This window comes from Tetrao urogallus, assembly GCF_951394365.1.
Source record: "Tetrao urogallus genome assembly, chromosome: 11".
Lineage (NCBI taxonomy): Eukaryota > Metazoa > Chordata > Aves > Galliformes > Phasianidae > Tetrao > Tetrao urogallus.
In genome coordinates, this window is record NC_136824.1 from 16,586,691 (window position 1) to 16,612,000 (window position 25,310).

A 25,310-nucleotide genomic window follows, 5' to 3' on the forward strand; every position below is an offset into this window, starting at 1 on the left:
ATTAAGGTTGGAAAAGACCTCTAAGTTCACCGACTCCAGCCACAGACCCATCCCCACCATGCCCACTAAGCCATATCTCTAGGTGTTGTATTTCCACATTTCATAGAATCAATAAGATTGGAAAAGACCACTAAGATCATATTTTAAAGCACTTGGCTGTGGGCATCAGGTTACTAGAAGCACGCGACCTGGTTTGAGGCAGGATTATAAATTCTGCACCGCAGTTTTACTTGGATAAGATGAAGCACAGCACCCTGTGGCACTGCTCAGCTCCCAGCAGGCCTGACATCTGCTTGGGCTGCAGGATGAATCATGGGGACAACAGGCAGCAGGACGAGGCCATGCTGCTTCCCATCTGCTGCCACTCACAGCTCAGAGCCAGAAGAAACAGGGCAGCCTCTGCCAAATGCAGCCCTGAGGACAAGCTAAGGAGGCATTCCTCTGCCTTACAGGTCTCCAGCTGGTCAATAAAGAACAGAAACCCCTTCCCACCAACCCAGGATACTCTAGTCTTTATCTTTCATATTAAAAGCACGTTATTTATTACTCTTACCATGAAGTGGCCACTGTAACTCTTGATCTTCTAGAAGTGCTGCAGCAGGTAAGAGTCTATTAAGACGATCCAGAGGTGGCAACAGATCTAGCAGATAACTCAACAAAGGGCGAGCCACTGACACAGGCAGTAACAATAAAGAGTTGACAATCTGAGACAGCATACTACCAGCTGCAGAGACATAAATCACATCTACAGAGAAAAAAAAACAACCAGTAATTAGAATCTGGAATTGAATTGTATTATAGGCACAGTAAAACAAGTCACAAAGAATGGCACAGAAACATCTCAGCTGTCTCAGTATGTCTCAAAACTACATTTTGAATTGGAGGGTTTATTTAATAACCATAAATAAATTCCATATTTTCTCCTGCACTTTTCAGCAATTAAAAAACTGAATGCTAAAAAACAGTAATCTAAACCAAATATTACTGAAATAATACTATAGAGAGACAATTTTTATATATTTTTTTCTTTTAGTTTTCCTATGTGCAAAATGTCCTGACAAAAACATGAACTTGATGCTATGCTTGGGTAAGACAACTAACCTCTTTCTTTGAAGAGACTTGGGATGTTTATACTGTGCAGGTGTGAGGAAAATAAGGATTTTTATTGTTCTAAAATAACAAGAACTGTCCTAAGCTGCCAATCCTGCCATTACTCATTTTTTTCATGAATATTTACCTCTCAGTTTTTCCCCAACACTGCCATTCCAAGAACTTTCCTTAAGCAGCGTTGCAGAACGGGAATAGATATCTGTAGCATGAGGCAACAGAAGCTGAAGGTGTTTATGAAGCAGTGCCACACTGCTGGAATTCTAGAAGGAAATAACCATAAAATATCATAATTATATACAAATATTTAAAGAATTCATTATTTCTATCAGTTTTTTTTCAAATACTCAGAAAATTTTTATTAAAAATTCTGATACTCATGCATATGGAGGCAATTTTTTCCCCCTTTAAAATACAAATAAGGATACATACTTCACTAACACTGTTGATGTGGCAAAAAGCCAGCAACTGTTTCTGCAGTGAACATAAAAGCTCATGAAGATGAGCAGGTTGGCTGTTTTCTGATGATGATGCACCCAGTAAAAATTTATCACTGTTTTTCTCCAGTTCTCCAAAGGCTTGATCCTATTTAGACAAAAGAGAAAGAAAAAAAAAACAACACAAAAAACCTCACTCTCTTCCAGATTTTTTTTTCTTTCAATTCCCAAGCGCTATTATTAGTTTAACTCAAGGAAAACTGGATAAAATAACTCACTCCTCACCCTGACCCCCAAATCACACTATGTTGAAATAAGTAATATTTCTTAAGATACCTAAATGTTTTAGATCAGAAACCTTCCTAGCATCACCTAGGATGGCAGAAGGTAGAAAGCTGCTTGACCTCCTTGCAAATTCTACAGTAAAAATGGAGTCAGTTTCAAGAAGAAATTTGAAAGTAGCTGGATATAGATGACTGTTGAATGTCTACAGAACAGAACTAAAAATTACCAACCCTAACCCTCAGCAGACAGGGATAGTATGCTGGAGAAGTAAAGAGCTCTGATTTCTTTTCTCCTTTATATTTAACTGGCTAGTTGAATAAAAAGGTGCAAGAGTCATCAATTGCACTTATGCTCCCCTTAACTGTTCATCAGCCAACACTACTCTACAGCTAAGAACAATAATGTATTTGACATACTACAATAAGATGGCTGACCTCTACTTGATGAACTACTGGAAGGCAGATTGCTCAGTGTCAAATTAAGCAAACAGACTCACATTCCTAGCTTCTTTCTCTGCTGGTATTATACAGACATAAAAGGGTTCCATAAAGCAATCTACCTATATATTGATGTGCTACACCGTATCTTCCAAAAAGATTTGCAGCCAAAAGGAATAGGAGTCAGTACTTCACTCTGATAGGAAACACTTATGCAAGCCAAGTTAAACAAAAAACACCATTCCAAGATCATTACACTGATAATGTTAGAAGTAGCGAATTGATTTTAGTCCACCTCCAGAGAGAGATATATGGCACTGCTGCTTTAGATAAAGCAAAGGAATACCATTCTCTGGAATTTCTAAACATTCAAAATATTCAAAATTCATAGCCACTGTAACAAAAAGTAACTACAAAGCCTATACATACTGTATAAAAACCCAAATTTCTTAGAAGAGTCTTCATTAAGATTTCAGCTAAATGAGTATCTGGATGACTGCTCTGGACACTGTAAGTTTGATCAGAGAGATTTCCATAGCTGATGCATAATGAGGAAGTTTCTGTGGTATCAGATGGCGAGCTGTAGCCAAGTAAAGAAGCTACATGGGTGTGATCTTGCAAGCTTGTCAAAATAATATCCAATTGCATTCTCTGGGGAAAAGAAAAAGAAAGAAAGAAGAGTTCAGAAACAATAAAATTCTTGTTCATGAAGTCAAAATAATGAAATAATAAAAAGGCATTACAGTTACAACACTATTTTTGTGTCTTAAGGTAAAATTGTTAATCTGGAAGATTTTACCAACAAAATCCAAACGCATTTTTTTCCTGCATGTCTTCAATACTAGAGAATAGATCAAAACTTTGAATTAGATAACTACACCCAGTAAAAACCTGAGACTGACAGAGTGAAATAATACACCAGACCAACGCATTCTTTACTTAGTTAGAATTATGCATGTCATACAGTTTTGGTTTTTTTCTTTTTTATCTATCATTCTAATTCTAGGGAGAAGGAAAGGGACAAAAAGCATGACAAGTATAGATTAGACCAAAAGTGGTGGCAGATACAGAGTAACGACCTTTCATTTCAGTAGTGTTCCCTACTATCGCTGAAAAAAACCTCACAACATCCTGAAAAACCTAACCTGTTCTACTTCTTTGGGGCTTTTAGTTTGCACCAGTACAAATCAGAAATCTTCAGAAAATTAGAGTCAGAAGATTCCTCTTTACAGTTTCAGTGTCAGTGTTAATCAGTCTATTCCACAATAAAATAGATGTTATCTACAGAACTGAATAACAGGTACTCTTATTTTTTAACTTGAAACTACTGCAGAAGCTTCAGCTCCTACTGCCATAAAGAACAAGAACAGATGCTCCTTCTTTCCTTCCACTTGGAAGGTACTTGGCAAGTCTCCTAATCTGTGAAAATTCCTTGTCTTCACATTCATCAAAAGAGAAAAAGGGAAAAAGTTACAACCCGCTAATCTTTGCAAAGTAGAATGAAATCCATGTAGGACAACCATTATACTTCCTAACAAACAGTTAATTTTCTGTTTCCACGATCTAGAATCTCACTTGGCCAGGCTACAGAGTTAAAGTTGGGCTTTTCAATGCATTCCACCAATAATGTGCTAGCTTTACTGTTCAAAATCCCCTACTGTTTCAGCACATGAACATACAGTACTGCTTTCAAAATGCAGCATATTATTCCCTTGACCATACCTGTCCTTTTGACAAGCTTTCCCATCTATCAGGACCCTGGGGTAGAAGCGAGTGCAGCAATTCCATTCTCTCACGCAATGGAGGAAGCAGCATTGTTGCTCCTACTGAGAGAGTCTCAATTACGACCTAAAAGTCAAGCAGCAGAAAATACTTCTTGGATAGGGAAAAAACAATCAATGCAACTGCAGCTTTAAAAAAATTCACACAGTACATGACACACATAATGCATCCAGAACATACACTTAATTTTATTTGACATGAGGTTTCTAATACAAAGTAGCAAATTCATCTTTTATTCCAGGATGTACGCAATACACTGAAGGTATTAAATTAGTCCAACACATTGTCAAATTTGAAGATCTTCATGCATTGCCATTTTCTTAGAGTGCCATTGTAAGGGAAGATGATTTAGTTTAATCAATCTAAAGATTAACAATTTTCAGTTCTCCATAGTAAACTTTCTCTGAACATAAAATTAAAGTCCATTGCTACGCAAGTTCATCTCATTTTAAAAGCAGTATGAATAGGCAAATCTTTCTCATTGATAATAGTTTCAGTATCAACGAAACCTCGAGTGCTGCGTTCAGTTTTGGTGCAGTAAAGCTGTGAGGGGTCTGGAGCACAAGCCTTACAAGGAGCAGCTGAGGGAACTGAAATTATTTAGTCAGGAGAAGAGGAGACTGAGGAGATCTTATTGCTCTCTACAACTCTCTGAAAGGAGGTAGTGGTAGGTGGGGGTTGGCCTCTTCTCCTGAATAACTAGTGACAGGACTAGACAGAATGGCTTCAAGTTGCATCAGGGAGATTCAGTTTAAACAACAGGAAAAAATTTATTCTCCAACAGAATGGTCAGGTGCTGGCACAGGCTGCCCAGGGAGGCAGTGGAGTCACCATCTCTGGAGGTGCTCAAGAAATATTTAGATGTTGTGCACAGTTTAACTGGACATGGTTTAGTGGAGGAATATTGGTGGTAGGTGAACAGTTGGACTGGATGATCTTGGAGGTCTTTTCCAACCTTGGCGATTCCATGATTCTATGAAAATTGAACAGTTGGCTCTACATCTGAAATTCACAGTTCTCATGTATGTAAAACAATTTTCACAATTTTTTCACTCAATTTTTCACAGCTCTATTCAGTGGTTTTCCACCTTGCTACGAGTTAAGTGTTCTGTTCTAACAATTCAGTCTCACACAGTATTTTTTAACCACAAATTCAAGCCGAGGATATAAGCTATTTCTTTACTGGGGCCACTAAAACAGTTAGTTACTTTTGTACACTACTAAACTACACAGCATCATTTCTTCAAAGCTGGCAAAAATTTACAGAGAAACTAGAGTCTGATTCTGTAAAGACCAAGTATCTGTAATTACAATCAATTTCCACTATCTATATTCGTTCCTCGTGTTAATTATCCCATAATCTGAAAGTTTAAGGCTTATTATTACAAGCAATAATGACTAAAACGTTAGCAGGAAAAAAAAAACAGCGAGCAGAAATTCTTAAGTAAACATTCTCCACTGCTTTTCAGATTATAATACAGTGATAGTGATTCATTTCCCAACTGTAATGAATAGAACTGTATTAATCAGAGTGTCATGTTTACGCAGTTAGAGAAATTTCTAATAACATGCTTAAAGAAAAAAATATAAAGTAAAAAGTAGATTTTTTTTTTTTCTGTGAACAAAGTAATACTTACTTCTTGAATTTCATCAGGGACAGAGGAATCCATCAGTCTGAACAACAAATTCCGAAGAGGACCCGCCTGCCGGCCAAGAATACTGGTAGCTACACCTCCAGCCAGTGCAAGAGCCAGGTGATTTGACAGCAGCTTCAGGCACAATTTAAGGAAACTGTGATGCTCCCTGGAAGAAATACAGCAGCATTCATATTTTCTGTGGTTAGCCTTATTCATCCTCACTGACTTGTGCACTAAGATTTTCACTGATTGTATTTTGCAGATCAGAAAGGTAAATAAATTATAACTAGAACTTCACATAAATTCATCTGAAAGCCCACTGCTTATCTGCCAAACAAACAAACAAACAAACAACAAAAGGCAACAACAGAATACGACAGTGTCTTGGCTCACAATGGTTCCAAGGGCATTCCACTTACAAAGGAATCACTAGAACTGAAAGGCAAAATCTTTCCAAAATACATGTACAGACCAACAGACAGACAAATATATTCCTCACATAAAGAAAGCACAGAAACTGTTTAGGAACTAATAAATGTAATCTTCTCTCTTTATATTTGGAAATGAAACAATCAGATTAAAAACAGAAAGTCAGGATATTAATTTCTGATCATCCTTCTTGAAAACTTTTGAATTTTCTTATTTTGTGGAAAGGAGAAAGATTTCTTATGAATCTTTGACACCTGCAGTGCTGTTTGCAGGTGTCTGTGAGGAAGCATTCATGCTTTTGTATTTTAGAGTACTGCAACTAAAACATCACTTTTTGTGTAAAAACTTCAAATTGGGAAAGCTGTAACAATGCCTACTGATGATTTGTAAAGAGATTGTTTTAGTCAACATGGTACTATCAAGATGGGCTCAGTTTGTTACACCTAGTTTGTCTCACTTTCCAGAAGAGAGGAATTAGTGGAAATCCAAAAGCAAGAACGCACTTCTTGTGTATTTGTTTCAAACCTTCCAAAGTGACACCGCCTCGCTACTAAGATCACGTTTGTGACAAGCAGCTTCCAGTTTCAAAACCTGAATATCTATCAAACCCATGTTGTGGTGACGATGAAACATCTCAAACTGCCCAATAATAACCACTGTCTGCATAACTGAAGCAAACTGCTGAAACTGTGCTGCTATAATTTATTGTTAAGTTTCACAGACAAATTTGTTCCTGAAAAAAAATGGAACCAACCTTCAGCATTTTGTTCAAACAATTACATTTCTCTAAATAACACTACCAAGAAGCCACACGCAACCTTTAAAAAGGTCTTTTAAACATTCTGCATGACTCCTACATCTCTCGAGGTTCCTTGAGCTCCAAGTAGGAAGAAACAGCCCAACCTCACATACTAAAAATGCTTGTAGAAAAATATTCTAATACTTCTGATTAAAAAGCTACAAAAGCTTATAACATGCAAGTGTTATATATACCTTGATGAAGGAAAAGGAAGAGGGGGAATTTCACTGTTAATTTTGTCACAATAGTGTTCAAGAAAAGAACGAAGATGTGAAAAGGTACTTTCTTCAAGGTCTACACAGTAGGGTCTGTGCCATGCCACAACTTGCCTGAAATCAAACACCAAAATAATTAGTAAAAATCTTCCAATATTCCAATTTAAGCAGATTGAAGCGAGTGCCTGATCTTACTGACTTCAGTTTTTTTCTTAAAATAAACCAATATGACCAACTTCTTGATTCTAGCAGGTAACATATGTTCTTTTTTTCTGTAGACATTTTCAAAAATCAAACATTTTTCATTTGTAAACATAAACATTTACAGCATCATGAGCATAAAACCATCAAATTAGTGCAAAAGCTGATACATTCTCACAAAACTGCTTTAGTACGAACTCTAGATTATAAAGAGGTTTTAATGAAATACAGAGAGAATTCAAACAAGTTAGTAGTTCCACTTGGTACTATTTGAGGCTCATTATTTTCCTCAACTGACTTTTCAACAACAGTTCCCATTAAAACAGGACATCTTGAAACTCTGGATTATCTTCCAAATATTAAAAGAGTTTTTCTATTCCTCTCTGTTAGTCTGTATGTAAGTCTGAGGTTTATCAGTTCACTGTAATCACTTGATCAGGCCTTTGCAGTAAAGTATTATTTCAGGCACTGCACATTAATTACTAAACCATTTATTTAGGCACCTGTTTTCAGTTCATCTTGACATGTAACCACTTAGGAAGTTACTATGAAGGTTAAATTTATGTCTAATGACTTATATGAATTTATGTATTTCCCAAACTCTTACTCTTTGTTGCCTTATTAGCTGAAAGAAACTACATAAACCACAGAACATGCAGTCAGAAGCACAAAACAAAGAAATACTGAATTTTCACTGCCTAACTTGATGGTTTTCAGTAAACAGGTCTTATTTTTGTCTAATAGCAGATAACAAAATTTAAATGTACTAATATCCATATTATTGGTGCTGCTAAGCTATTACTTTTGTACTACGACAGTTTGGAAAGAACAAAAGGAAAGAGAAGGATAGAATTTAAAGAGATTCTTCAGTCCAAAATATTACAAGCAGAACACTTTAAAAGCATTAGTGCCCTCAGGAAAATATTAAATGCATCCAAAGGGTATTATATTTTTAAATAAATATATATCTGTCCTCAAGTATCACCATTACCTGTCTCTTGGAAGAGCTGTCCAGGCAAGACTATGAGAGGTTCCTGCTGAAATTTGTTGAATTGAAACTCCATCTAAACCACTGACTTTCTTCGGTTTGGTAATGGGACCAGTAGAATTTCCCTGACCACACTGTCCCATTGAATTGTTACCCCAAGCATAAACTTCATTATCTATAATTGCAAATAGAGCAGAAAACAGAATCTGAGATACAACTGCTTCTGATCAAAAGGGAAGATTACATATCTTCATGCTTAATTTATTTTACCATGAGAAAGTGCCAAACAGTGACTGTCACCAATTGAAATATCAACTATTCTTGTAGCAGCCAGTTCCTCAATAAGTTTGGGTCTGAGAGCAGTCGCCTCAGAAGAGCCACAGCCAAGGCATGCACCACAGCCCCATGCATAAACCTAGAGCAAACAAACCACAAAATATCAGTGTCAAATCTGCATTATTGGCCATCATCAGCAATGTACTGGATAACCACTTTCACAATGACTGAAATCATGTTTTCAAAAGAACCATGCAGAGTATTTTCATCGCTTACATACATTTAATGTAATCTACATTTATTGTCTCCAATCACATTTCTGTCTAGACAGCAGATCAGCTGGGAAGGCTGTCGCAAGAGGAGAAACTACCACAATAAACTTCAGCATTCTTGATCCATACTTCAAAAACACATTCTCTTTGAATCATGGTGAAGTGGGAGTTCAGCTAGGTTAGAAGTGTAGAAAGGTTTACTGTATTACATGCATATACATTATACCACTGCAGGACCCCATTTACTACCCAACATTTATTTCCAGACTCTCCTGTAATTTTATGGATTAAAAATGAAACAGTTAACGTGTATTTTTAAATACACATTTTAAGATACTATTACATTATTTCATTACCTCAGGTGGTTAATGCATTAAAAATTAAAATCATTTCACTGCTTTTTGTTTCCTGAATCTCATTTGGTCTTGTACCAGTTACATTTCTTGATCTAAAATAATTATTTGCTGTGGCTAACGAAGACTCTTGGAATGTGTACTTTCGTTTGACTCTGCAGAACATTCTGAATAACTCTAGCCTCTTAGAATCTCAGTACTTTTAGCCAGACTCACATCAGGAGCTGTACAGCCGTACACCAGCATTCATGAACTAGCTGTATGTTTTCTCAACAGCCAAAATAATAAATGCTGAAATAAACCCAATCTGCCTTGTTAAATACCAAGTGCCATTGTTTGAGTGAAATCTATTTGCACCAACCTGTCCTGTTGATGTTAAGGCAAGTGAAGACTGGCTCCCAGCACAAACTTTTCGAATAAACATTCCTTGCAAGGCTTCTATAACTTTAGGTTTATATACTCTATTTGTATCACCATGACCAAGTTTGCCTAAAAAAAGGAAAAATTACAAGTGGAAAATATTTTCAATATATAAATGGTGACAACTGGAAGTACCAAAAAAAAATTACTTTCAGATTTCCAAAACATCAGGGTACATTTTTAAAATTAACACATATAACAGTTTTTATAAAATGCGTTATCTTTCAAATACAACAATTGCAGACTTTAGGAAATATGGTGTACTTATACCTACCATTATCTCCTCCTCCAAATGACCATACTGTTCTGCCATCTTTGGACAGAGCTATCGTGTGTGAACTGCCACAGGAAACCTCTCCTACATTGCTAATATCTTTCACTAAAGTCGGAATGTTGCGGCTGTTGCTGTCACCGTGACCTGAAGAAAGCAGAAAAAATCACCTTCTTTTTGTGAAAATTCCTATTCTGGTCTGTAATCCCAGCAAAGTTTTGCAAAAGCCATGTAAACTGTAGTCATCACAGAAGACAATTTTCGCCCACTTTTTGGAAAGAGATCTGCAGTTAGGTTAACAAACATTTCATTTTTATAATACCGTTTTTATAACACCTTTTCACTTTTATAATACCACTAATAACAGAACTACTAACTGCCTAGTTATACTAGAATATACTAGTACATTCTATACTAGAATAACTAGTGTAACATTAGTGATTGGGTAGCTATACTTCCTAACACTGGGCAGCAAGTGGCCTGAACAGAATAAGGAATCTAAAATAATGGCAGATTCTTTCTTCTGGATATACACTGCACAAATGAAATCAGTGCAGAAAAACTGCAGAAGCCTAATATACTACAGCACCACCTACTTTAAGAGATACTGCATGGTATCCCTAAGTGAATGTTAACAGGTTCCTATGACTTAATTGAATGCTACTTCTTTGCTGTGCACTGGAACCCATCACTGCATAATTCAAACTACATTAAGAATGTAAAAAACACATTAAGCTAAAACTCAGTGAGACTTTTTCCCCTCTAACCTAATGTCCTTTTCTTAAAAGCTGGGGAAGGCTCAGAACTTCTTCTGTTTCCCCTGAAAACCTGTGACAGACTACACTGTAAAACAACATCCCCTCCATCTTTTGTCCCCAACACAGCTACTTGCTTTTACCTCTCCAATAGGAGATCATGACATTCAAATCAAAGAGAACAGAAAGGAACTAAAACTCCCCTTGAAAGCAATTTTCTGAGCAAAATCATCTGGTTTAAAAGAACCTGTTTGAGAAGGGTGGTTTCATACCAGCCATGCAAGCTGCATAGCAAAGATAATGAAATAGACAAAAGCGAACTTGAAAAAAAATAAATTAGAGATATTAAGAAGTTAAATTTAACTGAAATGATAAAGTTAAGTGTATTAAGATAAAATGACAAAGTCATTTCATTAAACAGAATGTCAGTTTTCCTTATTGGCATCACATTATAATTGAAGACTTGATATCTTCTACCAGTTATTCAACACTGTCCAAAAATCCATTCTACTATCACTAGGCTACGTCCATCTAGAATTCTGGTTTATTTTACATGTCTACTCTACACACTTAAGGGGCAACAACTGTGATGTACAGTCTTATAAATGAAAGGCAACTTTTCCTGGAAAAAGAGTAACAGAAGACTTATGAAATTATCTGCATTGATTTTTGCCTATGTACACACATGCTCACATGTGTATATACAAGTGTATTTAGATGGGATAATAAGAAAAAAGGGGAAACACACGTATAGTATCATTACTAGATGCAGGAATTCTCCCAAAAGCACTTCATGGTATTTTAGAATTACCTAATCTCCCAAAGTCTCCTTCTCCCCATGTATACAGCTCTCCATCTTCTGTAACAGCAGCACTATGTCTGTATCCAGCTGACACACATACAACAACCTATGTTATGTACAAAAAAAAATGTTTTCATACAATTTGTATAAGAATTTTGAAAGCTTAAGCAAGTCTACTCTAGGAAGGAATATGTGTACCTCTACCTCTTCACTTATGTAGAGCAAGTACACATTTAAATTTATCTTCACTAGCTTTATCATTTAGCACTTTATGAGCAGAAAACAATACAGACAAGATTGTCTATAAAACAGTCATGACTTATTTTTCAAGCAAATTTAACATAACCACAACAGCAGCAGAGAGAAGCAAAAGCAGATGTTAAAAACATTGGCCAAAACATGGACAGAAAGGCAAATGAAGGCCTTGTAGGACAACACAACTGAAACCAGGAAAAATTTGCATATGAGATTGTCATGATGTTACAGCTACCAAAAACTGTTCTTCTGGAATGTCGCTGCAGTTCAGCACAAACACGCACACAAGATTTAAGAATGTGAGAAAGTTTTCAACAGTGGCAATGTTGGTAATCACGTGCCCAAAGGCAATCAACACATTTCAATGCTTTGCTGAAACAGATCCCACTTCAAAGAAAACTTAAATAAAACACAGAATATTACGATCTTACATTTCAAATATTACACGATATCTTAACCGAGCAGACCAAAACGAGGCGTGCTTCTATCAAACTCATACCTTTCCTTGCAGTGGGCCCTGAATAAGTTTGGGATATTTCTGAGTTGAACTGTTTCCGTGTCCCAGTTTTCCATAGTCACCATCACCCCAGCTGAAGACTTCCCCTTCCGTTGTGAACGCTAGAGTGTGCCCGTCAGATCCTTTTGAAGATGACACTTTTTTAATGGATCTATGAGGCTCAAAAGTCAGTTTTTTCAAAGTGGACTGGTTATTGGAATCACCCAGCCCTAGTCTCCCATAGCTGCCTTTACCACAGGCTCTGACAGAGCCATCCGTAGAAATTACAAAAGTGCAATACTGTCCAGCTTCAATCTATAAACAGAAAGGATAAAACAGTATTCAGATAAAATAAATCATTCATCTGTAGGTCAAAAAGTACGTATTCTCAAACAGGATGTCATTTTTCTTTCTGTATCTCTTTCCTGTAGTGCAACGTAAAAAAACAAGAAGAATTTGTGGAGTTCAGCAAGCAATAAAATCAAAATAACTGAAAATATTTTATAAGGAAATCCTTTTCTTTACGTAAAGGATGTGAAATGGTCATTAAGTCATCTTATTTAATTGCATCTCTTTTACAGACTATAGAACTCAGGCTGCTTTCAGATCTTTCAAAGTCATGAATGGTATTTGACAGTTTTGAAGATACATTTTCTTAAGATTAAAAAGACGAAAGTAAGTCATTTCCCTTCTGTGTATCAGTGTTCTGTTTAAGCAGCTTTTTTAAATGCACAAGTTTGCTTTATGATGCCTGGTCCTGCATTTAACTGGCATAAAACTGTGCAAGTAAAGTCCATGAAAACAATTTCAGAAAACGTACCTGAATTGTCTAGAGATCCCCCAAAATGCTTTTACTTAAGTCAACACTGCTAAGTCAACAAAGCAACAGAAAAGCAAACTATCCTGTGTCACGCATCACTAGAAGTGCTAAGCTGCAATGGCAGAATCTGTTACTGAGAGCAGAAAGAGCATACTGTATATTGATTTTCAGAAAGCTAATTAAGGCTTCTGTGCCAGCAGCTAGCCCTGTTTGGACTTTTAAACTAGACACACTTGATGTGAAAAACACCAGTTGAAAAGACAATTGAGTATTTAAGGTATCTTTTAAACAATGAGAAGGAAAAAAAAAACCTACAGGCAAGCAAATTCCTCTCTACAAATGCATTTCACTGCAAGCTAGATAATTCAGTCGCTCTTGTTACATGGTATCAATCCATTTGTAACATTAAAAAAAAAAAAAAATCCTTTTTCCAGGCAACAATAAAAGTAATGAAATACCTTCAGTAAAGAGAGTTGTGTAATTCGTTCTGAGAATCATTCCCTCATTCCAACCATCAGCACACTTGGCAATAAAGCAGTGTTTTCCAGTTTTGTACTACAACTATGAAGCTGCTGAGCCTTACATTATATAATGCTATAGATATCACCCACCGTCTGTGCATCGGAAAAACTTGGAGCAAGCTTGGGTTGCAGTATTTTCTCCTGAGTTCCTTCCACCAGTTGATGGCTGCTGTTGCTACCCCAAACGTAAACTTCACAGGTTTCAGAAACAATGGGAGCATCACCCGTTTGAATGCTGTCAGGGCTGGCACATGTTCTTGAATAGTCTGATGCCATGCGACAAACCTGTTAAAAAGAGATCTATTACACAGCAGTATTTTCATTTATTTTCCTACAGCAGTGATGACTGATCCAAGTTAAATTCCCTCTCACTATGACACTGCCTAAAACACAAGTTATCACCATACCTTGTTAATGCGTTCAAATAACTCTGTTTCTCTGCATTCTTGCTTTTCACCCTTTCCTTGCCCACCTTTTCCATTCCAGAATAACTCAGCAGATTCTGTGCCATACACATGCACACAACAGCCAGATGCAATGTATAATTTCCTTAAATTCAAGCTTCATTTCATGACATACCTCTTCAAATAAACATAGAGCTGCCTCGTAAAGAGAACATAAGCCATCAGATGTTCTAGTTGGCTCTCTCCATTGACTTCGATCAGCAGATGATCCCTGCAATTTTTAAACATTACTGTGAGAAAAATATTTCCATAGAGCAATGGTGCAACTGTACAAAATACAGCAGTGATTTGTTCTTAGAGTACCTATGTTATCTGCATGCATTCCAGGGAAACAAAAATATGCCAGCACTAGCTAAACATTCTTATTTTTGCTGTTTTTGCGAAAATATCTGGGTTTACAGTTAATTTATCCTGATACCAATTTGCTCTAAAACACATTTCATTCGTGTTTGTCTAGTTAAATCATAAATTACTAATCATTACTACTCTTCTTTTTACACAGACTCTGTATTTTGGTCTATAACTTTATATCCAGTGAAAAAAGAACCACACAAAAACAACAGCTGAAGTTGTTCATCAGGACATTTAATCCAATGTAGATCCTGCTACCACCCATTAGGCTGGGAAAATACTGAACTGAATAAATAATTTGATCTGGCAGCTCGCTCCCTTCTTTCCATCACACAGAAGGCACACAGGCCATACACAGGCATAGGCACACAGCATGCAGTGAGTTTGTGATCTGCACACAAGACTCCTTCGCTGCTGCTGTACAGATGCTAGATGTCTTTCTTCAGTCAAAAGAATGTCACTTCAGTCAAAAGAATGAAACCTACCTAACACAGCAGAAAATCTACTTTCTTTAGAACGTTAGTGATAACAGACCTTGTGCAAACAAAGGAGATAATCTGCTACTGGCTAACGTGAGAAGAAAACAGATTATATTTAATTTTAATGGGAGTAAGTACTTTAAGGAATTGGTCCAATCTAGAATTTCACAGAAGTCTTTCATTAAAATATTCAGCAGTAGTAAAACTACAAATAGCTCCACTCCTTCTCACAAATCTGAACATAAAGTGAAACAAAAAAGTATTATTTCTAACTTGCATTACCGTGTGCCCAGAATTTTTTTGTATTGCTTTCCAATTGGATTTCAATAATCTGTGCAAAGCACCTGATTTTATAACAACTTACGCATTCTCCATCATCAGCACTCTAAAAGTTGAATTTCCAACTTCTTTAAAATCTTAAATGTTTTAGATTTATGTTCATTACTAAGCACTACAAATCTGAGGGTAAAGAGGGAAATCAGCATTTTGGAGAAAAAGTCCTTCCTTGTTACAGTCTGAGCACACGAGGCAGAAGCATACTACAGCTTTTGACTGTATGTTAGGCAATAATGCCAAAGTTTTAAAAAGAACATTCGCTCAGGATCAGAAGTAATCATTCAAAAGACAAAGCTATCAGTGTGCCTTACTTACAAACAACTCAGTCCATTTTCTTAGGGCATTATTACTTTTTTTTTTTTACACATTAAAGCTAACAACTACCATACACAGTATTCAGTGCTGAGCAACCGTATTTAAAGTTAAGAATGCATCTACATTTGCTACGTAGAAAACTCAAAGCTGGTATACCTACCAAAGATCGTCGCATCTGCATTAATATACTCATAAAGCAATCAAAGCTGATCATTCCTTCCGGACTTTGTAGCAACTTGGTTTTCTCCATGGTGTTCACTACAGCTGAAGCATTTAATGCCATTTCTATCCACTCAAGAAGGTATCGCAGGGAACCTCGCTGGGCAGCCAAGCCAAGAAGCAATTCAGAAGCTAATCTACGACCTAAAGTGTCTGCCCCAGAGTTTGGAATTGTTACTCCCTTAAGAAATGTTGTCACTTGCGATAAACAGTCCAGCCCCATTGGTGGAATCTTGCTTTCGTTTGCTAAAGATAAAGGTGGTAAAGAACTCACGACTTCTATTGCAGTGTGGATAACATCATTGCAAAGACTGAGGCCAGGGCCTGACGCTGGCATCATCCAACTTTGTCTCAGCAGTGCAAACAACAAGCTTAACCCAGTCCGAACGCCCATTTCTATGAGCGCATCCGTACTCGACCTGGGACGTTCACTGACAGAATGCACATCAGTTGATCCAGAACTGCTTTCCGGCGAATGCTGCTGTTGCTTCACCTTACCCTTATCATGATACTTATTAGAAAGTGCATAGAAGACTCGCTGCAATACAAGGAGACGTTTTCGAAGCGCTCCAGCAAACGGAGAGTCTGAGCATACCATCTTAGCCAGTGCCAGCTGGCTGCTAAGAAGGGCATCCAAATAGTGGTCCTGTTCATCGCTACTTAGAGATTCCCGCTCAAAATCTGGTAGCTGAGGTCCTTTGAGGCACAGAACCTGCTGAGGCAATGGCACTACTTCTTTATTGCTAACTAACTTAGCATATAAGATAGAAGCTCCCTCCCTCGTTGCAATAGATTCACTGTCTTCTGTGATCCAAGAGCTGTTCAGATGTTCAAGCCATTTCAGCTTCACGGGTGGGACCATAGCTGCCATGTTGGTTTATTCTTTTGCCATTAGTCCTAAAGATGAAGAAAAAAAAAGTGAGCAGATGGGCAATAGTATCTACTGAATTTTCTATTCACAGTAGACCAAACTCTATCAATTCTTCAGCAAAGCAAGCAGCAAAACTTTAATTCCCAATTTTATCAAAGTTCCACCATTTTACCCATATAAGTGTACACGAATCTGGCATTCAGATCCAATCCCAGTAGCATAAGGGTAGTATAAAAAGACATTTTGAAGATTAATTCTGATCTTCATTTTAAACCAGTACATAGACGTGCAATTGCCTTAGCATGCTGTGAGAACTGCAGAGTGTTTGTACGTAGCCTGAATTGATATACACAGAAGTTCACACAAAGTAAATTTAATTCTGCTATATTCAGTGAAAGTACACTTTAATACTACTTGAAAAAAAATGAATCTTCTCTTTTCAGATGGCAAAACTAAAGATAACAACTTCAAAAAAGTGCACAAGATCACTTAAAACTGTACACGAGTGAACAGAGTACCGCTGAAAAGCTTCATGTGACAATAAATAAGGCTACTAATTTAGGCCATTAACAAAACACTTGACCTTACAAAGCTTATTAACTCCTGCAGCCACAAGTCATTCTCTCTCCTTTCTTAAGGTAGGTATCTTAAAATCAATGTCAAAATATTGAATGGAAACCAGGACAGGTGCACGTAAGTTACGTCAGGGTGGGCCACTGAGTAATCCTATTCATTCCATGAATAAGATCTTCAGAGCCAAATATACATTACTATTCCAAATAAATTTACTCTACTGAATATTACGTATTCTCTTATATTAAAGCATTTCATCATCTATGACTTCAACAGTATTCAAAACTTTTACTACAGATTTTAACAAAGGAATCACTAACAGCATGCAGATAAAAGGAAAACCCAGAAGTGCACACTGCCTCACCAGGGCAGCTCAAGCTTGTTGCCAAACCAACTTGACAGCTTTTGTCATTCTTTCAAATCAAAGACATCAATGAATATAAGAGATTTTTTTTTTACTGGCAATTTTATGGGAAAGAAAGCAAAACAAATAATACACTCATGTGGCTCCAAACTCAATTAAAAATTTTAATGAAATTTCTACAAGATTTCTGGAAACCCTGTGGTTAAAATGCAATCCTTTGCCTCATACCACAAAGCTTTTTTTTGGCTAGCAGCAGTCCTTAAACCTCTGCTGTCTTTCATGTTGCCTGAGCCCAAATCACCATATATACCTGAACAGAAAGGTCCTTATTTTACTTTTTATTCCCTTGAGTGACACAGGAGGAACTGAGTTCTACATTAATGGCCAAACTTTTGTTACAAAACCCATATGTGAAACTCAAATGCTTTGGTATCCACCCATTCACAAGCTTAACAATTAGTTAGAAGGGTCTGCATTTTTTTTGTTCACTGTTACAAAATTCATATCCTAAAATAAACGATCAAATAGAAAAAATACACTTCAGCAAATTACAGAACTTCAGACCTTATTGAAATTTCATCTGAGTTTATCAACCTTCAAACTAAACTTGGCAAAAACTCCATTTGATCACACTGTGTTGGAAAAGCAGGTTATATTCTGGACACAGCCCTTCTCTGGGGAAGGCATGCCATAGGTGTTGGCACAGGCAGGAGGGCAGCTCAGTGTGCACATCACCTTGTAGCCTCCCAGTGCTCAGTCACAGTAAACAGCCCTGGTATCCAAAGTGAAAGTGTAAGCCCTTAAAACACATTGCTCATAAAGGCATACAGTATTCATTAGACAAACAACACTGTAATAAGCTACTCCTAAACATTAAGGTTGTGCAAATTTATTGAGAAACTGTATGATGTTGAACAAATAATGTGGAAAAGAGAAAATTTGGTGGAAAAAAATCATCCAGTTAGCAACTAGTCATGTTTAGCAGACATCATTATCTTGAAACCTACAGCTCAATATTTTAATCAGTGAGTTGTTAAAATAACGACAATATGAAGTGCAAAGGCTCTTCTATCACTGCACACATGAGAGAGAAAAGCATGCCAATGAGAAGAAATAAGATTGCAAGCTTGGAATTTAATAGCAAGACATGAAAGCTTATATAATTATAAAATAAAAATTTCTTGTGCAAGTAGAGAACCTACCACTGGGAGACCCAAAAACTGGAAGAATGAAGTGACTCACAAAGGGATTATGAGTCATGATAGAGATCAAATACACATCTGAGTAGAATTAATGAGCAATTCTAGAATGATTAGACAAGGTTAGGGTAAGAGAAACATTGTTACACAACTTTTAAAAATGCTAATTAATTGAAATTCATGGAAATCATTTTTCTCACTGAAATCTTCAATGCAATAAAGGCTGACACTGGAACACACCAAGATTATTCCTCTAGCCCACCTTTGCATAGAACCTAACTGAAGAGAAGAGCAGGATTCTGGCTTCTTAGCATAGCTAATTAAAAAGAAAAAAACAAACTTACAAAAACAAGGAGAAACCTGGTCTATAAATATGGCATAGAAAAGAAAGGAAGGGGAATGGCTAAGTATATTACAAAGGGAGACCACAGGCAAATGAGTTTGAAACAATCACAAATGAACTAAGTACGATGTTAACCAAACCCACACCCAAATGCCACTGGTACCAAGCACAAGCTGCTGCAGAGACCAGTGTTTGCACAGTGTGCAAGTGCTGCCCTATGGAAAACACACAAGGTTTGCATCACAACAGCACTTACTACACCTAAGCTCTAACATGTTGAAATTTCAACAAAAAATAACATAATATTCTGAATTAAGGAGATTTGTGCTCTTTGGCAGCCTGAACCCTACTTGATACCTTATTTATAACTAGGTTTTAGGTGGATGGGGGAAAACCCTCTGCCATCTAGTGAGAGGATGTGCCTACTACAGCTGTAATGCTCCTAGTGCAACGCGTTACAGAGCAGCTTAGCTATGCAAGGAGTTCCCTGAATCAACTCCGACATTTGCTTTGCATCACGTTTAGCAGCCAGTCTTCATTCAGAAATTCCAAAACGTGTTCACATAACTCAAAAGTGCAAATACTGCTCTTTTTCCTGAGTACTGAATTTTCTCTGAAAATGAAGACTGAAGCTTGAATTTTAGCTCTTGGTAGTAGTAACCTGCTGTCCTACTGCAACTTTCAAAAGACGCTGGTCCATTCTGAAAACAGTATTTGGTTCATCTTGGAAATAACAGGTGACAGATAGCCAGATGTACTGACAGCAGAGAACTGACTTGATGCATTCTGAAAATGCTCTCTGAATATGAATGTAAGCTCTCTCTCTCGCAGCTGACATGGAAGTGCAGTAATTACATATCACTGTAGTTAGTAACAAGGGCTGGCACAGCTTATTGGTAGGGTTTATTTTCTCCAGCTCACACCTGGGGCTACACATGTAAGGTTTATATCTGCTTCTTAGAGCAGGCAAAAAGAAAACTTCTGTCTTTGAAAGACCACATGAACAGGCTCACAAATGCTCTACTACTGATGGCTACACGAGCAGCTAACGGTGTGGGAGGCATCAATGCCACAGTGCAGGGCAGCATGAAGTACTACCAACCTCCTAAATAAGATGATGACAGCTTTTCAAACAAGCAGCTGCCTGGCCACAAAAGGAGAAGTCAGAGATACGAGGCAAGAAGTGGAGAAAGGAAGTACTTGTCTTTCATCAGCAGCAGTACAAACAAAAACAGTTCTACATCACAGAGCTTCATTTGGGTATTCAAACACTGGAACACATAAAATGCTCTTAATTCACAGTTGCAAAAACTTCCTGGGTGTTTCTTCTAGGTGAGACCAAAAGATACATCTGGAACTGCAACAAACAATTCTCAAAAACATCCCATCTGCATTTCAGTACATTGCTTTTTTTTGTGTGTGTGTGTGTGTGTGTGTGAGATTTCAAATAGAAAATACCCCTTTCAGCAAGCTGAATAAAAAGTTAACCTCCTCTCAAATCACTGACCAACATATTGATGTTCACATCTTCCACATGAACAGCTTACCCCATCACATCTCGTAAGACCCCCAACCTGGAGCACTGAGCCCCCCAGCACAAGGAGGACATGGAATTGTTGGACGGTGCACAAGGGGCCATGAGGATGTGAGAGGGCTGGAGTACTTCTCCTGAGATGAGAAGCTGAGGGAGCTGGGGCTGTTCAGCCTGGAGAAGAGAAAGCTCTGGGGGACCTGCGTGGCCTGCCAGTGCCTGCAGAGGCCTACGGGAGAGCTGGGAAGTTGTAGTGATAGAACAAAGGATAACAGCTTCAAACCAAAAGAGGGTAGATTCAGATTAGTCATCAGCAATGAAAATCAGATTAGTCATCATCAGAAAGGAAAACTCAGAGGGTGGTGAGGAACTGGCACAGGCTCCCAAGGAAGCTGTGGATGCCCCAGCCCTGGAGGTGTTCAAGGTGGATGGGCTTTGGGCAACCTGATGGACTGGATTGCCAGAAGGATTGGAAGATGATCTCTAAGGTCCCTTTAAACTTAAGCCATTCTTCGATTCTATATAAACAAGGCATTAACTAAAATAGGAACTGCCACATGCTACTACCACTCAAATTTTACACTTAGGATGAAGCTTTGACCACTTGCAATAATTAGTAAGCATAAAAGCAAGATAAAAGGCAGCATTTCAAACTCAATTAAATCAAGTTAATAGGAACTTTGAACATTATGAAATTATAATTAAATGGCTGGCATACATTTCCACACCACCAAGAACTCAGAGAATGAAAGTTTATAATTACTGTAATTTCTCCTTTTTCCACATATTTTTGTTAATCTGTTTACTAACATGGTAATTGAGTTTAGTAAAATTTGAGTAAAATTGTCTCTTTTAGACAGTGCTCCATCTAGGAAAAAAACAAGCACAAAGCCATGAGCCTGCACGTGTTTGACAGCAAGACAGAATAAGTGCTAATAATAATTAATAAACTTAAGATCTTCCCTTCTGAGCTAAAATATAAAAGAAAGGCATTGCATTTCTGGGGAGAAAAGAAAATGACATGTTAGCCACCTAGAGAGCTGAATTGGAAATACCAGTGTCACTGAAGGGTCTCTTTTCCTTACATAGGAATTAATTCAGCCTGCAATCAGCCATCTCTGATGCGTTCATTTTTGCGATCTAAGCATCCCTAATTAACTAATAATTCACATAGGCTAAAATGCGAAAGGCTTGTTGCAGGCAATCATTAAGAACAACAAAAGTTTCAACAAATTTGCTTTCTATAAAGAATACATTTCCTATCACTAAGAGCACAGACCGCATTTCCTAAAGAAAAAAGGACCATCCTTCCATCTGCAATAAGAAATGAAAAAAAGGCACCAGATGTGGACATGTGCATAAACTGAACGGAAATGCACTGCAAAGTGATAAGCCATAAATACAGTTTGTTTCTTCTCCTCATCACTGCAGCAATTTAAACGCTCGGAAAGTGAAACTCGACTTTGTAATTAATCCCAGCTTATTTTAGATATACACCCCATGCCACCGACTGCCCCGAGGTATGAACAGTACCCAGAGGGAATATTCACCAGCAGATCAAACACAACAGGCATTTCGCTACAGACATACAAACATGTTTGGTTTTGTTGGTACTGTTTTCCAGAATTTATAGTGCACTCTATAAACATCCCATGTATATTCTTCTGAAGCATAAGGAACTGCTGTGTAACACCTCTTTCTTTCCAAAGTGGAGTAACTGTTTCAAAATGCCAAGTCAACAACCAATGAAATACACTACAGGGGATAGGATGTCAAATCTGATTTTGAGTACTTGTCTGCATGAAGTGCCATACCAAAAAAAAAAATTAAAATGAGACGAAAGAGTAAATTTTGTAGCAAAAGTACCACTACCTCCTGAATTACCAGAATGAGAGAAAAAAAAACCCACAAATAATTAAAAGCTTTCATAAAAGTATTTGGCTGGCTGTAAGGACTGTCAGATCTCTACAAATCTCTTTTCCAGGTTTTTATTACAGCTTCTGGAAACCAAGCAGGTCTTACGTCTTCTCACTCTGAGGTAAGTGGGACAGCTTTGATCAACCACAAATACAAAGAACTACTTACTAAAGGCAAAGAAAACCTAAAACTCTTTAATAATAGACAATCTCAACTTCAACACAGTCAAAGGACTTGGGAATTTGCAAAAACAACCCAGTAAATATCCCTTCATTTCAATACAGAAATGGGGTGGGGAGGATGACACTAATTCACTATGGGGGTGAAGGGCAAAGCTGAAAGGCCCACGGACAGAGCACATACACAACTTCTCCAAAGGAATTTCTGCAGTCTCAGTTTTCCATTTCAACTCGGAAATTATAGGGGACACTTAAATTTGTCATCAAAGAACTGCCTCCACACAGCTGAGCAAGTTCATCCTAGCTAATACAAGTCAGCAAGAAGCTCCCTTACAGCATTCAGATTCTAAAAAGATTACTAAGAAAGTGTTGTGTTTCCAAGAGAAGGATTAATGTGTTAAACTAAGGAAAGGTGGAGATGGGACAGAAGCAACACAAAGTGATTACACTTAGCTCCTTTTTCAGGGAGGAAAAGGAAGGTAAGGAGCTCTAGGCATCTCCAAGGATATGATCAATTTCCTGCAAGAAGAGATGAGAGCTGAAGCAAGAAGTGTGGTGGGTTTTTGCTGTGTTTTGTTTTTCATTTTCAAATAAAGTTTTACAAACAAGCATAAATAAGTGGCAGGCAAGATCTGACTGGTGTAAGAAGCAAAGAGCCCATCAGCTTTTCCACTCCGTGGCAAGCACGTTCAGCTTACCAATGGATAGGAACCACCCACATGCATGGAGCAATTAATTACAGGGGTTTTGATTTTCTTCTTCAATTATGATCTCCAACACAGTGCTTCAACCTCACTGCCAAATGCAAGTAGCTACTGGTACTCTATCATGAATTTTCATCACAACAGAAGCCTACAGATATCCAAAAGAAGGTATAAACTGCCGCCCAGACCACTAAAAGGAAAACTGAAATTATACACAGCCAACTCAGAAATCACAGAATCACAGAATTGTAGGGGTTGGAAGGGACCTCCAGAGATCATCGAGTCCAACCCCCCTGCCAAAGCAGATTCCCTACGGAACCACATCTTCAAACACAGTGACCGATGTCTGCGTATGCTTCACGCTCAGTTATCACCGCACAGCTCAGGGCTTTCCTCTCCCTGTGTGCAAGGACCAAACAAACAGGCACCGTAAGACAGGGATAAAGAGCAATACTACCCTTACATGAAGCGTAGTCAAATGCACACGGTGAGCCATGGGCATACAGTTGGACACTGTCTTTACAAATCACTTGTCACAGCCCATAGAGATTTCCAAACCTGCAGAATGGTTCTTCAGCTAACACAGTCACAAGCTTCAATGGTGTCTACAGCTCAAAGTCTATCCCTCCATTACCTTTCTCTTATCATTTCTTAGTAGTAAGATGTCCCAGTAAGCACACCTGACTGCACTTTTGCAAGCCTGCATTCAAACACAAATCATTGTAGATCCTTCAAAATATTATTGTAGATCCTTCAAAATTCCAATCAGATTTTAAGAGCTTCTGCAAATTTTTCTTGGCCAATCAAAAATATCAGAAACATTAAGGCTTGTAAGGTCAACCTCGTTTCCACAAGTAAGACATACAACTGAAGGTAGGTTTAAAGATCTGGTCGCCATCACAAACTCCTGCTATTATGAATGCATGCAAAAAAGAAAAGCTTCTTGCTTGAAGATGTGCAAAATACCATATTCTTCTGCTCAGGAAACTCATGGCATGTTAGCCAGAGAAACACAAGACTCCTATCTTCTGGGAAGCAATGATTCAACAGTAACTTAGTGCAGTGCTGCTGCAGAGAAAATGATTTTAGCACTCATAAAAGGACTTGAGCACCTTTTGAACAGGAGAAAGAAATTCAACATTCTATCCAACTTCTACTTCAGCTAATTAGGTTTCTTTCTGCAGCGCCTACTAAGCAAAATGTATTATTATTCATTTTCTGCATAAATAATGCATTATGTATAAAGCAATCAAAACCAGTTTCAACAGCCTACCCCCCAGCAACTGCAAGATAAGCTCAACTAGGAAATTATTTTAGTGTTTATGAAGGAGCAAGTCATAATACCCCATAGCAAATAGAGTGGAGAAGTGAAAAGATGCATTAGAAGGCTAATGAAAAAAAATTTAACTACAAACCACAAGCCTCTACATTCTGGAAAGACTAAGTGCCACCCAACCAACCACAGCCTGAGAATTAGTATGTATAAATTAAGATGCAGCATCTTCATTCAGTACAAAGAAAAGACATCTTCTGAAGCCGCTGACAGCAGCAGGCACACAGGAGATACCAGCACGGCCTGAATTCGATGCACTCAAATATTACCAACTATCTGCTGTGAACTCAGGCTGACTGCAGTAGGAACAAAGCACAGTTACTCTGGCAGAAACGAAGTGCTCGGACTCTCACAACAACTCAGAAGCAGCTGAGAGCCTTGATTGTCTGCAAAGCTCTTGAAAGCCCACCTGTACTTGGAAGGTTTCAAACCTCCTGAAGATCACAAGTTTCAGAAGTGCTCGCTCCCCTTTCTGCAATTAGCAATTTCAGCAACCTCTGTAAGATGCTGACAACATTTAACTTAATTTTATGGGAGCCTAATTACAAAAGCTTGTAAGACAAGAAGCTGGAAG

General features: G+C 37.7%; 1 protein-coding gene across 1 annotated transcript in view; it reads right to left on the reverse strand.

The window, feature by feature from the left end:
- The window catches only part of HERC1 (HECT and RLD domain containing E3 ubiquitin protein ligase family member 1), a gene marked incomplete at its 5' end in the record, with an annotated part of 77,248 nt that extends 60,655 nt beyond the window's left edge, over positions 1 to 16,593 (reverse strand). Inside the window, 16 exons of the mRNA XM_079540678.1 lie at positions 554 to 745; positions 1,238 to 1,370; positions 1,540 to 1,692; positions 2,696 to 2,917; positions 3,989 to 4,114; positions 5,686 to 5,851; positions 7,108 to 7,242; positions 8,321 to 8,492; positions 8,588 to 8,732; positions 9,580 to 9,707; positions 9,913 to 10,056; positions 11,476 to 11,572; positions 12,221 to 12,532; positions 13,649 to 13,843; positions 14,138 to 14,233; positions 15,664 to 16,593. Coding sequence (XP_079396804.1) covers positions 554 to 745; positions 1,238 to 1,370; positions 1,540 to 1,692; positions 2,696 to 2,917; positions 3,989 to 4,114; positions 5,686 to 5,851; positions 7,108 to 7,242; positions 8,321 to 8,492; positions 8,588 to 8,732; positions 9,580 to 9,707; positions 9,913 to 10,056; positions 11,476 to 11,572; positions 12,221 to 12,532; positions 13,649 to 13,843; positions 14,138 to 14,233; positions 15,664 to 16,593 — 3,346 coding nt within the window. The remainder of the gene's footprint in view (positions 1 to 553; positions 746 to 1,237; positions 1,371 to 1,539; positions 1,693 to 2,695; positions 2,918 to 3,988; positions 4,115 to 5,685; positions 5,852 to 7,107; positions 7,243 to 8,320; positions 8,493 to 8,587; positions 8,733 to 9,579; positions 9,708 to 9,912; positions 10,057 to 11,475; positions 11,573 to 12,220; positions 12,533 to 13,648; positions 13,844 to 14,137; positions 14,234 to 15,663) is intronic.
- Between the last annotated feature and the right edge of the window lie 8,717 nt (positions 16,594 to 25,310).